Genomic DNA, 14,506 nt, shown 5'->3' on the forward strand with positions numbered 1-14,506 from the left:
AAAGTCAAAACAAAAATTACAACGGTGAAGTTCAAGGTTGGTTATATGATGTTAATTGAACTGAACTAGCTGTTTTTGTCCAAGTTCGATATATATCAATAAATGATCAGTTGCCGTTGCGATATTGTGGAATTTTATTACGGGAAATATGATAAGTCATGCGTTACATACGATTGGCCTGTAACATATTATACCAGCAAGGACATGATATTTCGTTTTTTTTGTAGTTTTTATTATAGAGCAGCGTTCATTGTAGTTATATTAATTTATTATATATTAAGTATTTTTATTAATTTCTGGACCGTACAAAATACAAATCGCAATTCCAGATCAGAGTTTTAAATCAAATCTAAGTTTTTAAATGATATTTTAGTGGTAGGATATTGGCGAGAGTGCCGGGGTTATCAATGTGATTCTTACTTACGCATAACAAACTGAAAGCATCCATTGTTGTCCAGCATATGAACGATATTAAAAGATTTATTGAAAAGTTTTGAAATGTAGGATGGCAACAGCGAAAAATTCGTTTTCAATAGACGTTTTGTTTTTCGAGAATCACCCATCAGTGATTCTTTCACAAGAATACACAAGTTTGCCCATTGTACATATGTTTATCGTAATCCAAATTTCGCTGATGGAGAAAGGGATTATTTACTAACACGGACTCCAGTTACATACATAAGCCATTCTAATCCGATCAAATTAAATAACACGGCAATTAAACAACGAACGCAAATTATCCACAAATGTTTGGTGTTTAAACATCTAATCGATTTCTAATTGTTTATGTTGTAATTAATTATCCTTCCTTTCTCTGACCTAATTTCTTGGTCAAACGAAATTTGACAACATACGATTGTCCATATGTCAGTCAATGGGTGATTTTGTAGGTATTGCGTTGCATATACTTCATTGCTAATAATATTTGTGAGTCTAGCAAGGAAAATTTTATGCGGAAAACTACTTTGGTGATGATTAGAATGTATTTTAGCTCCATGTATTTTCTAATTCAAGAGAAAAAAATTCCCGTACTCGTTGCCTGTATGGTTTGTATTTAATTTCATTTTATTTTTATTTTTGATAATCAGAACAATGGATACTTGTTCTAGGGGCTTCATTTCAGTCTGAAACGCTCCCATCAGTAATTTTTTTTTATAATGCATTACTAACAAAATCAGTGAAATATATTTTAAGGGATCTCGTGATATTGTTAGAGAGGCATAGATAGATTTATTATTTGTCAACCAGAATAAAACAGTCATAAAAACAATGAATAATAGGGCGACAACGCTGACAAGAACAATGTTTAGAATTTTTATAAAAGAACGGACCTTCTGAAGTATGCGCACCAAGATGGCGCACAACCTGAACACAGGTTGTGTACCAGGTTAGGGTTCAGGTTGTGCGACATCTTGGTGAGTATACTTCAGGAGCACCAGAAGAACATATCCATAATAGTTTTTTCAGACGGTTTGTATGTATGTATGTTCATTCGCCCATGTTTGCTATTGTTCCTCGCGCTTTGCGCAACTGATTACTATATTATACATTCGCGTTAAAGATTCAAGTTGTTTTTTGCATTTTGATATTACTTTTTCCATGGTATTTGCTATATTTACTACAGTCGATAGTGTTAACGCGCGTGTTGGCGCGCTCGATCTGCTGTTGAGTGACAAGTTAGCCACTCAATCGTTATAGCTTGAATAGGAATTGTTACCAATGTTAATTTTACATGGAAGTACCGAGGTGAAATATTTGGTTGTTTTGAGCTATCGATCTTAATATGCGGACGCGGCGGAGGAAGGAAAGGGGGATTGTGGCGGTAAATTGGTGCGGAATTGGTGGTGGTAAATATTATACAGTGTCGGTGTTTATTTCATTAGTAATATTCAAATGATTGTACGCGGTGGGATAGCGTATTCAGAAATTTCTGGGATTATTTAAATTCAAGTCAATATTTTGTTATGCTCGTGAAGAACTATTCACAAATCTTAGTCGATGGATTTAAAATAGAGAATTGTTTGATGAACAGGACTAATTCTCAGTAATGATTGAAAATATTTGATTTTTGGGTCATTTCAGTAGAAAAACTTATGTAGCTGCGTATACCACAAACAACATTCATACATTTTGAAGAATGCAATCACTGAATCAAGAAGTATTGTGAGCAAAAAGTTGTTCACGTAACTAGTATGGTAGCTCATTTTAGAATATTTTCTCACGGATTTCAGATGTACTCTAGATGCTGGGTTTAAGTTTATTTCTGCACCTGCTGACTCAGCTGTGGTTACTTTCTGGACTTTTTTAGTAAAAATTTCAATAATATTAATTTTATAAAATAAGAATTTTGAATACAGTTCATCAGCTGTTGGACAAAACCTCTGGTTATTATTTTTGTACCTTCAACTAAATTCTTCTCATATATATAATGCCTACTGTCATTAGAGGAACATTATATAATGAGAAAGAAGTATCAAGGTTTATTGAGTGTCTTGTCTCTATTTTTTTAGCTATTCCTATTCCACAAAGCCACCTATATAATATAGATATCAACACAAGTTTCGTTAGGCATGACTAATGCTCTAAAGACTCTTGTCCGAAGATTTTTTTATATGCTGTTCAAATGTTTTTGGGCTTTTTTCTACAATAATTCCTGTTTTTTTCTTTTCATAACCAGTTAAATATAGAACACAACAATGTGTTGTTTTGTTATCGTAACTTGTCGTACATTGTTATGGTCACTTTTGAGTATTTCTGTTTGTATGGTTGTTCTCACTTCTTTGATGAGTGCACACTGGCTGGTTTCACCTCCGTATCATAGTGCAAATGCTTCCTATCCAAGACCATACTCAGAAAATGATGTCAGAGCTTTGGGACTTATCATCAGATGCACTGAGACAACACCAGAGGTAAATTTATGTCGTTGCTTATTTATCATTATGGAAGGGCTTTACTATTTCGGCATTGCGGGCATCGCTCACTAACAACGGGTTCTCTTGTTTCATGGCATATAGGTATGTCACTAGTACTACCTAATCTGCATTGAAATGACATGCCTTATATTAATCTAATACACATCTTATAAAATAGCCTACCAAATATAACTCTAGTCATCAGCTGCAGGTGCACCTAACTCATTTGCTGTGGCCATCTAATGTCTGCAACACTAAACAAGAGGGGTTTTCTTGAACATCACAATATTCTCAAACCCCCAGAAGCACATTTCTGATTGTGGATTATAAGTCTCTATTTTCATGCCCACCACTTCATCCAGTAGGGCGAATTAAATTGGGTTGGCAACGGTAGCCAAAAAGTATCTTGTGCTTCTAAAAAAAGTTACATATAAGCCAAATAGAGCAGAGAAAATATTCTGAGAAACTGTTCAGGGAAAAATTTTGTTTCAACAATATGAAAATTACAAACAATATTCGGATTTTGTGAGATAATAGTCATTAATTATAAAACATAGACGCATGAAATGAATGAGTCTGAATCATGATTGTCGGAGTTTGAACTGAACCAAAGGTATCAAAATGAAGTTTAAAAATTGAATAAAAAGGGGAAATTTTTGTTTTAGAATATTCACACAACATCACAGAATTGTCGAGTATATCCGCGAGGACTCACAGATTTCGCTTCTCCGTTTTGGGCAATATCAACGATTTTAATGGGGCTTGCTATTCTTATATTAACGATAGTTGCTTTATTTTCTGTTGCGGCACTTTGTTTTCGATCACTTGGAAAGAAAAGTATTTTCAGTGTATCTGGATTTCTTCAAGGAATCGCAGGTAAGATATTTTATATTACCTGAAAATTTCTTCAATTAACAGCTTTTTTTTTCAAATTTTCACTATTACACTTCTAAGACTGGCTTGGCTTTACTTTCAAATACATAGAAAATACAAAGATGTGTTCCTTATTTGGTTTGTGATAATTTTCATAATTTACATCAATCTATCCATCTGATGGTGCAAATAAATAGTAACAAATATTAAGAAACAAAAAGTGGCATCCATCTTATTTCAGATGCATATATTCACACAAAAATGTAATATAATGGAAAAACTGATTTCTAGAGTAACAAACTATTCATTTATCCACATCTAAATTGAAGCCAATTTTCACATTATGTCGATCAGATTTGGTGACCAAATATGTATTCGTACGTAACACTTGTGCCTGCAGGGCCAGCTTATCTATTATAATGAGATTTAGGTAATCAAAATGTCTGGGTATATTTATATTTTCTTACATATAAGGCAGCATCAGCTTGATTTTGTTTTGTACACCTTGCCACATAATATATACAAGTGTATATACATAGGAGAATATATTTATGATTTTTATCTAGCTTGTAATATGGAGGTAACTAATTTCCGCCTACTTTACATCAAGTTGTGTAAAGGGACGGAAGCCTATGTGCAGGGGTATATTTACTTGGCTAACACAAACAGTCGAACTCGTAATAGAACTAAAATAGGGAAAATTGGAATAAAATTATGCACTAACTCTAACCTGATACACACTACGAAAGTACCTGTAATTCATGCTTATATAAACCATGTGCAAACAATATTTATTGGTATTTTATCAAGGCGATCTTCATGTCTTTGATGTGTAGAACATCAGTCGTTAACACAGTATCATATTCAAAAATGTTTGCATTTTAGTTGTACTGATTGATGACATATAACCAACTCGCAATGGGACAGTTTGTTTCATATTTGTACCATAATGTTGTACATGTTTAGGGCTGGTCGAACTGAGCTCATTGAATCCAAATAACTGATGGTGTTGTTGCACAGAAAATGATCATTGCATAAAAAAAATCGCAAATCAATGTCATGAAAATTGATAGTGAGAAATAAACGAAATATTCCCAGCAATTTATATTTTAAAGTTGCACTGCTCCTGACATTAAATCACCCATAAATAGAACTCAGTACTCATTAAGGTATTAACCTTCCAATGAATAGGCTTTATTGCCATAAGCCAACATGAATGACACTTTATGGCCTAATTGATGACTTGATTGCTTCCCGTTAAATATCCTCATTCTGGTTTATGGTGGAATCATCAATATCATGTGGCTTTGTCAGCTGGGAATTGTAGACAGTTATAGGGGTGAACTAAAAAACACTTTTCTTGGATCGTCCCAGATTTGTGCTCTGAGCAAGGCTCTAGACAGCAACTACTGGCTTGTAGGGAGCTGTTATGTTTTGTAAGGATTGGAAACTATCTGGTTTATATTAAAGCTCACCAAATTACCATACCCAGTTGGCGGATTTTGAATCGGATGATTGGACATTTTGTATACGACGTTTTTATGCTGTTAACTCTAAATAATGCTCTGAAAAATAAATCGCTATACAGTGTTTATGTTGTTCACTCCAATGAACCGCTGATATGTGAAGTGTTACAATTCTTAAGGAATCAGAATCTTGCCAGTCGAACAAGATAGTTGTTTTACTTTCTATATTTTGGTTTTCATGCTTGTACTCCACTCTATACTCTTTAAAGCATAAGTATCAAACATTATGAAGCTGCCAATTTTCTTCTTCACTTCAGCATTACATCATCACACTTAAAATAACTTCTTAACAAGTCTGGTTTGATCTTTTGATTTGAAATCAGTCAGAACATTTTCAAAGTTGTTTTGACACAAATAATAGCTGCCATCGTTTCATGTCTGATGGAGCATTTTGAGTCACACGCCTATATAACCCTAAATTGAATGTAGTTTCAATTTTAAGTATGTGGAAAACCCATCTTATTCTTGTTAAAAAAAGGCCAGCTTGATAGTTTCAATACACCTACTTAGGAAATATAATTTTATTTTGTTACTAATCTATTTTCTATGAAATCATAATTGAATAATATTATGTTTCAAAAACTGAATAAATTTCAAAAAGAAGAATATAATAGGACATTTTGAACTCGAGTTTTAAAGTGTTTTATTTGTTAAAAATGTAGTCAAATGATCAATGCTTTATATGGTGATGCTTACAGTTAGTTTACCAATCGTTAAATTGAAAAAGCTGAAGTCGTGAGCAGGGAACCCAATAACGAAATTTTTGTTCAAATTATGTTTGCAGATCATTAAGATTTTTGATTTATGCATCAATGCAGTAATATGTGCTAACTTTCATGAAATAAAATGTGTTGTTTTGACTATCCAAATTCTATAAGAACATATTTCCAATTTTCAAACTTTTAAATCCTATTTCCTATTTGAATCACTTTAGAATATTTCCAATTAGTGTTATTCTTGAACTACAATCATAGCCATCCATATATCTAGCTTTATTTTATGCAATTCAATAAATATGAATTTCCTGCTAACATGTTTCATTTAACACGTTTAATCGTTATCAATTTTCACATTTGTGGTACAAAATGTAACCCAAGTTAGATGGATGACTTTTAAACGGTATCATATGCATAGACATGTTGTCTGAATCAGTCAAGCGTAATGCCTTTTAAGAAATAATAGGATTTATAGTAAATTATATTTCGTGTTAAAACCACAAGTATGCTAGCCTGGGATTATTTCTCGTCTTATGAGATTTTAAGGATTGTTAACAAAGAATGATTGTATTATCTCATGAAGCGTATCATATTCACACAAACTTGAATAATGAAAGTTAAATTGTTAGTCTGCCTAATCGTTATGATTGTTGTTCTAGTCAAGTTAAATGTTAAAGAGTCTGCTCTGTTACAATGAAAATAAACCACCCAAATCAGTGGTTCTCAAAAACTTTTTAAGCCGCGCCCCCATTGTAGAATTTGTCAAGTTTCGTGCCCAATCTAAAAAATTACCAAGCTACAAATAACAGATAGTAAGACGAAAGTATGTTTTATTCAAAAGTCAAGTCAAAAATATATCAATGGAATTGCAATCTTTAGTTTAACAATAAAGAAATGTAAATATTAAAAATAATGCAGACAAGATCAAATATTTTTATTTTATTTAGCACCACTCCGCCCTTGTGGGGCACACCCCACTATTTCAGAACCATTGATGTAAATAGCCTTTCATTCCATATACATATACAGTATTTCAAAATTTGCTTTTGAAAACTTAAATATGGTGAATATTTATTGGATACTGAAATTATTCTAAAATTCAGAATTTGATCATAACTATGAATAAATTATGGTTTTTGTTATTTTAGTGAGTGTCTGGCTGTCTGCATATCAGGTTGATGAAAATGCTATCATAAATGATTTATTTTGTGCAAAATTGCCTCGAAAACATGTTTTTGTTGAATACTAGTTACAATTATTATTCAATCTGGATAGAATGATTGAGATAAAATATATATATTTCATGAAGTAACTTTTATATTATGCGGTAATCCAAAATATATAATGGAATTTTGTATCAACATAAATTCTACTACATCAAACACCCATAACTTTGTTGTAAACTCGCTTAAAAACAGGATATTTGTGATTTTCTAATTCATATCTGATTTAATTATTAATCTTACGGCCTTTGCTAATGTTCAATATGTTTCATTTAAATTGAGTGTTGACAGTCTCAACTGTTGACACAGACAGTATCGAATTTCAATTCATCGGAAATACTGAAGTGCTTTAAAAATACGTAGGAGTCAGTTTGAATTGTTTTGTTTGATTTTTTAACGGTAGCAGCAGAGCATAATGCGTTATGATAGATGCCTCGAAGAAAAAATTTATTGAACCATAAAATTCACACTTTCGATGTTTTAATTTTTACTTATATCGTTCACTTGGAAAGCAGATTTCTTGGTTGGAGTGCTATATAGATTTTGTTCCGTTTAGAAATGCTATCTGATTGGTAGCTTAGTAGGTTCTAGTAATTTTACATCCTGGAATACGAATTGAATTAATATTATCAAATCTGTTTCATATACAGTAATACTTTTTGACATGCCATATTATTTTTTATCAAATCTTCAATTAACTGCACAAAAAACTATTTATGCTGGCAAAGTATTATTCAGATTATAATTTTCAAAATTTCAATGCAGAATACTCACTATTAAGTATTATTGCCATCAAAATTTTTGATGACGTAATTGTGTACAGTTGGTATGACCTATAATGCTAGGTGACCTCTCACATATTCATTTGTACCTTTTTTGGTGTAAAATTTCACAATATTTATATTCCTGCCACGACGTATTATAACAATATGCTGCGCTGGTACGAGTCTGTTTCAAAAGACACTTCGAGATATAATTTTGCATTATGACCCATTGCAACCTGTATTTAGTTGAAATTGAGTTATTTGTGCATGTGGTAAATCTCTTTATTTCTGACGATATGTTTCTGCTACAATTTCAATCCATACAGTTGTTTTTTTATGAAATTTCTGCTTTTTTTTTGACTACAAAATTTCTATTTATTGAATTGTAAGGGTAACCGGCTTTGACTTTATAATAAGTTAAAAATATAGGGTACTTATGTATATTTTCAATATTTTTCAGGTTTACTTCTTCTAATAAGCCTTGTATTATTTCCTGCTGGATGGGGATCAGATAAAGTAAAATATGACTGTGGTATTGATGCTCAACCTTTTGGGGTAAGAATTTTTAGATTTTTGCATTTATATTTATAAAGATTTTGGATATTTGCATTTTTACTTATATAATATAAAACATAGTATTTCGCCGTAGAGGACTTTTTAGGGTGATAGATTCTGGATATTTTCTGTTTGGATATTTTCTGCACGACGCTTTTGATGTAGTGACGCCTTGCTATGCCAATATTTTACACGCCATATTATCTGGCCGACTTTGCGAAAATCAGACGCATTAAAAATGAGGGTTTTTCAGATGAAACCATCATTTTTCAACATTGTGTTGATGTGTTTTTGTGGTTATATTGACCTGGACCACTTCATATTTTGATTTTACAATACTTCTTTCATCAATTTTAAGTGAATACATTCTAAGCAAATTCCCATAGGAATATGATTTACCAATTATTTTATCATTGTGAAATATTTATAGTTTGGATCTTGGCAACCGCCTGAGTTCAAATTGCATTTTATCTGATGTTAAATGACACTATAATTACTATTAATATCATATCAACCTGTGTGGGCTTGTTATGGTAAGCCCACAATGAATTGCACCATAATTATAGTATCGCACCACCGGGTGGATTTCTAATAATAATTTTAGGGTTGTCGAACTTCCATTTATATTTAGATTGGCTTTTAACATCACTTAGATTTTATAGACACTCATTTTCCCGAAAGTCGAATTTATTTGAAATGAGAGCATATTCAGATACTCCATATTATATACATGGCATATTAATTCATTAACCCTTAAGATTTGAATGTAATTTGAAAATAATTCACACTATAAAACCCTATATCATAACATTATCATACTCTTCCCTCTAATGACGACATGAAAACAAAGCATTTATTTGTCCAGTCATTCCTATTTTCCACAACATGGAATCAAAAGCACAACCATAAATTTAGTTGGCCAACAAATCCTTTGCTCACTGCAAAATATAGTCTTATTACTATATGCAACGAAGCAGAAAATAACTCCATTATTCGGTGTGAGTCATCCTACTTTTTTGATGATAAAACGTAGCATAAAAACAGCGGTATATAAATTACGGTGTATCTGGTCTATTTATTATTGCATCGAGAAAATTTGCGCACTTCCAGCTTTTTTACTGCGTTTTATTTAGAAACTAAAAAATGTCGCGCGAAAAAAGAGATGAATTGCTCATAAAAAAAATAAGCATAAATTACCATGCCAGATTTTGAATATCTTCTCATTCATTTTGAAACCTTGATGAACTCAAATCTATTGCTAGATATAGTCTATTATTCAATATCTGGCATCAATCAATACAGATTATTATGCTAAATTGTCTGCATTCTTAAAAGCAGATGTCACACTTTTTGTAACTTTATACAATACAAGTTGAATCCCTCCAGGGAATATTCTATTGTTTGCAACTGAAACAACAGTTGCTCTTTTATTTCAAATTTTTTGCCTTTGGGGATTTTGGATTGACATACTGCTAAAGAAATTAGGATTTACAACTTTGAATTTTGTTGTAAATAAAGTTTCTAAGGAAGTCAGTTTGTGACAAATCAGTATTTCAATAATTATCTCTAACCAATTCATATTGTATTGGGAAAATTTATCTATTGCTGATAAAAATTCCATGCAGGAACGATTCGATTTACCTCTGAAACATGGTAAATTTATATTTTTTTTAGCAGTGCAACTGGCTTATTTGTGTATTTGACTTCTGCAATGAGATAAAATTAGATCTATTGTCTGTTCCATTGGCAACATTCCAGGTGGTGTCCGCCATTATCCCACAATGAATGCAATTTATCGTTTGAATGAAAGCTTGTCGATGGATCTAATTTATACTGCCCATACTGCCTTTGTTCTTGCTTCCCTTTTAATTAACTATATTCCATGATTATATAGTTTCAGACATTTTTTTAATCTGAATTTGAATTACCGGTAGTTCTTTTTGTGTTGTTTTAGTTTCTTACTCTCTATAGAGTTATTTGTCCAAACTATACTTTCAAAAAAAGTAGTTTTAAATTTCAATAAAACTTCTTTTCAATATTATTATTTTTCTATTTTGACCACAGCGATTCTATTCCCATGATAAGATATGTAAAACTTGGGCAGGTGGTGCAAACAATATCACCTCATGTTAGAACAAGCCACTTGAGACAACGAAACAGAAAAGCTTCCGTGCTGTACTTTGTTCAGAAATACAAACAAAAGCTTTTGTTTGATTCTGAAGCGCGCAGATGTTTATTTGCATACTATTTGACTGTTAATTTTGTTTTAGACCCAGTGATGTTTAAGAATTGTCCTATATAAATATAATTATAAGGCTTTATTATTCATATACTGGCAAATGTGACATCATATTGAAATATGTTGTCATTCTGTAATCTTGTTAATAATATGTGCGAGACGATCAGTCAGTGCATCTCCATATGACACATCAAATCATTCTGGTTAAATAATCATGACATTAATATAGGAATCTTTATTTTCATTCAAACACCTTATTTGAATGATCTTGTTGCAAATAATTCATTACACAACAAGGTGGTGTTATAAAATCCTATTATACAGACATTAAACTGTTTAAAAATTATGTAATCCATTGACTATCTTAAAATTTTTAAACTTCAGGCTTTAGTTAATGAGTAACCAGTTATCTAAAACTGAAGTCATCTGAATGGAGTGACACTAACTCGTCCTCAACAAACTGCCAGTTTGGTGATTCGACTTGACTCTGGGATGGCCGGCGACTCAACTTGCAAATTCGGGATTAGAGCTGACATGGGCAAACTACGGCCAGCGGGCCAATTCAATCTGGCCCGCCTGATGTTGCCACAACCAAACTAAAACCAAATTTTGATGTTTTAGCTAAAAAATAGCTCAAGAACTTTGTTGAGATTGTGATTAAATTTAGTTTGGGTACAATTTTTATTGTTTTCCACTTTTGCTTTTGCAACATTGAAATTTTGTTCATAAAATGCAACTTTTTACGTCACACTCACATGGTCCCTGGTCCAAAAACCTTGCCCACCCCTGTTTTTAAGACTTCTACCCAACACTGCCTGTTGTACAACACATAGAAACCATATAACAATATATTTTTTCTTTTTAACAGCCTGGTTCTTGCTATTTGGGATGGTCGTTCTATGCAGCATTAGCAGGAATGGTTGGCAGTTTTTTATGTGCGTTTCTCTCCCACCAAGCTGAAGCTTCTGCAGATAGTGATAAAGTTGAAAATGACATTCTCGACGGAAAGAATCCAGTCTGCGCTATCTGATCTGAAGTTCAATATAGAAATACTTTAGGAACTTGTTCCTTGCAAACACAACAACGCTTTATGCAGGCCGTGCTGCTTCTATTTGGGTGCAAAATAACTGAAGTTATTACACTTACATTAATCATGAATGCTTTATCATCTTTTGAATATATTATGGATAAAATGTACTTTCAGTATCAAAACTGATATTGAATGAAAGCACAAATTTGAATTCTAATTCAGCTTGTCGAATAGGCTTTATAGGGTTGTTAAGAGTGATGCAACATGCAAAATATAAAGTATCTCACTTATGGCTGGAATTGCAACAGTAATCTTGGAAAGCATGCGAACCTATGTGAATCAGCTGCTTTGGTACCATATTTATTAAAGTCCCATTTCATGGCTATATTTTGGATTCTATACATAATATATGATTAATTTAATCATGTTTTATTATATTGCATTTTCATTTTGCATTGCATTTGGTGCTCATATGATACTGCAAATTGTATGGTTTGAAATGTTTTGGCAGATTTTTCACTAGGATATTTCTATCTACTTGGCAACTATTGCAAACCGCAGCTCACCATTAGGTTACAACGAATCCTGATAGATTGTTAGCTTTGTGGATGTATCTACAATTCTTGTATATTTCCATCCCACTGTTGTGGTGTGATGGTTATGTATGAATTGATTTATAGAGCAGCGGTTCCCAAACCATGGGTCGCGACCCAATGGTGGGTCGCAAAAGGAATCTTAGTGGGTCGTGAAAAAATGTAATCCGTGAAAGTTTCTTTTTTAGGACCATGTGGCTTTTTTACGCATAGCAGTTTTGTACACTGTACAGCACTTGTTAAAGTGTTTCCCCGAAATTTAGACAGATTTAGATTTATTTTCTTTTGAAGAATAACACTATGTTTTTTTTTGGAAGAGGTCTTTTGTGTTCATTTATCAAAAATAAAATCACATTGTAGAAAATCACGAGATTTTTTAATAAACATATAAAAACCTACATCCATTTTTTTATTTGTATTATACAAATTCAAGTGACAAATATCATAATTGTGAGTTGTGACATCACACAATCTTGAATAGTGGTGTGATCTTCACCTTACCTCAGGTCATTGAACCTTCCCTCTCCCACACATTTTAAATTTATTGGACACGTGGTGGACATAGCGATCGTTTCAATATTATGTTGTTGTTCTTTGACACGTTTTTAAAAAGTCGCTTATCTCTTTGATTACTGGACCAATTGCTTTGAAATTTTCAGTGGTTAGATAAAAATTTTCTTCAGAAGGCTATTAGTTTTTTTTTTGCTATGACGTCATCAAAATTATTTCCATTAGGTGGCGCTACGTGTCCATATATTTGAGCATAGCTCTCTTGTTTTAGGGAGGGTTTAATTAAAATCATTTTTAAAATTCAAATTAGGTCTTATTTTCGAGGAAACACGGTAGTTTTGCTATGGTTAGCTATTGCTGTGTTCTGTATTATGTCATAAAAAGTTAAGTGGGTCGCCATAAGCTGTGGTAATAAATAGTGGGTCCCAACTCTAAAAAGTTTGGGAACCACTGATTTAGAGTATAAAAACTGGCTTGGTTTCTCATACCAGCATGGACATTAAATTTTGGTTAATAATTAATTATAATTAATTAATTCTGGCTTGGATGATCATTGTTTGAAACTGATGTATAGCAAATATGCAGCTGAACTTCACTCTGTCCGAATTAGTTTTCCAGTCCAAATTTGTATCATTGCTGTGTCATTATATCTGTGATCAATATGTGTACTAATTTTCAGAGTTTTTGTTGCGTTTTATTTCCAGCAAATGTCTATTTCTTCACCTCTGGTTCTTTAGCAAAGTAAATCTATTTTAAAGCTTTGCGAATATGTTACGGGTAGACTCTCACAGGGAGGTGATGGAAAACGAATCATTAATATAGCTGTTGCTACCAATACTTAAGCGATTCATAGTGCATTGATAGCTCCATCGAACGATTGTTTTTGTAAATAACTTTGACTTGATCTATTAAAGTCTGGTCAAAAAACTTACTTTAGGTTTGAATATAGAGTGCAATCAAATTGTTCATTTTTTGCCAACGAAGATTCATTGGTTTATCTATAAATATTGCCACATAGTTTTAGATGCTTCTTAGCCGCTTCCTGTTTTTTTTTTCATTTTTGTTCAATTGTGGAGTCTAATTATTAAACTAGACAATTTTGTGTCCGAAAATACCTCTTTTTTTTGTGAGTCGGGTGATAGGTTGAGCTAAGAAGTTCAGTTTTATATCACAAAGACCCTGGCCTCGGATTCTGGTGCGCAGAGAGGCAGTTCACATAATATGATCATATCATTATCTTATCTTGGGGAAATAACAAGTGTGAATGAAATGCAGAATGCAAACAAATGCAATTCTTAGGAGACAAGTCAAAAATTCTACGAGGTATTGGTGTTTGTCTATCCTTCCGGGATCGTTGAAATCAGCGTGCAGTTGAAAAAACACTGAGGGTAACATTTGCATATCGAAGCCTGCAAAATCCAAAAGGTTATTGGGCAGCAAAATTCAGCCGTGCATCGATTGAAGCGTGTCTTTCTGGCTGAATATAAAATATAACCTACTTTTTGAATGACACTAGCATCTCATGTAACTAGTTCTTTACTGAAATAGAAGTCACAACCCATTGA

The 14,506-nt window shown here is 32.5% G+C and overlaps 1 protein-coding gene across 1 annotated transcript; it reads left to right on the top strand.

Annotated features, from left to right (window-relative positions):
- The first annotated feature begins 2,681 nt into the window (after positions 1–2,681).
- On the top strand, positions 2,682–14,053 carry LOC144431982 (LHFPL tetraspan subfamily member 2 protein-like). The gene is made up of 4 exons (XM_078119930.1): positions 2,682–2,909; positions 3,578–3,788; positions 8,475–8,569; positions 11,677–14,053. The coding sequence occupies exons 1-4, from the start codon at positions 2,697–2,699 to the stop codon at positions 11,836–11,838; spliced, it is 681 nt and encodes a 226-aa protein (XP_077976056.1). The 5' UTR covers positions 2,682–2,696; the 3' UTR covers positions 11,839–14,053.
- Positions 14,054–14,506: the final 453 nt, after the last annotated feature.

Source organism: Styela clava, chromosome 14, assembly GCF_964204865.1.
Source record: "Styela clava chromosome 14, kaStyClav1.hap1.2, whole genome shotgun sequence".
Lineage (NCBI taxonomy): Eukaryota > Metazoa > Chordata > Ascidiacea > Stolidobranchia > Styelidae > Styela > Styela clava.

Excerpts from the sequence above, each read along its gene's own strand:
- LOC144431982 (XM_078119930.1), top strand. The coding sequence starts at position 2,697 with ATGTGTTGTTTTGTTATCGTAACTTGTCGTACATTGTTATGGTCACTT. Across the intron at positions 2,910-3,577 it reads GCACTGAGACAACACCAGAG|AATATTCACACAACATCACA; the intron begins GTAAATTTATGT and ends TTTTTGTTTTAG. Across the intron at positions 3,789-8,474 it reads ATTTCTTCAAGGAATCGCAG|GTTTACTTCTTCTAATAAGC; the intron begins GTAAGATATTTT and ends AATATTTTTCAG.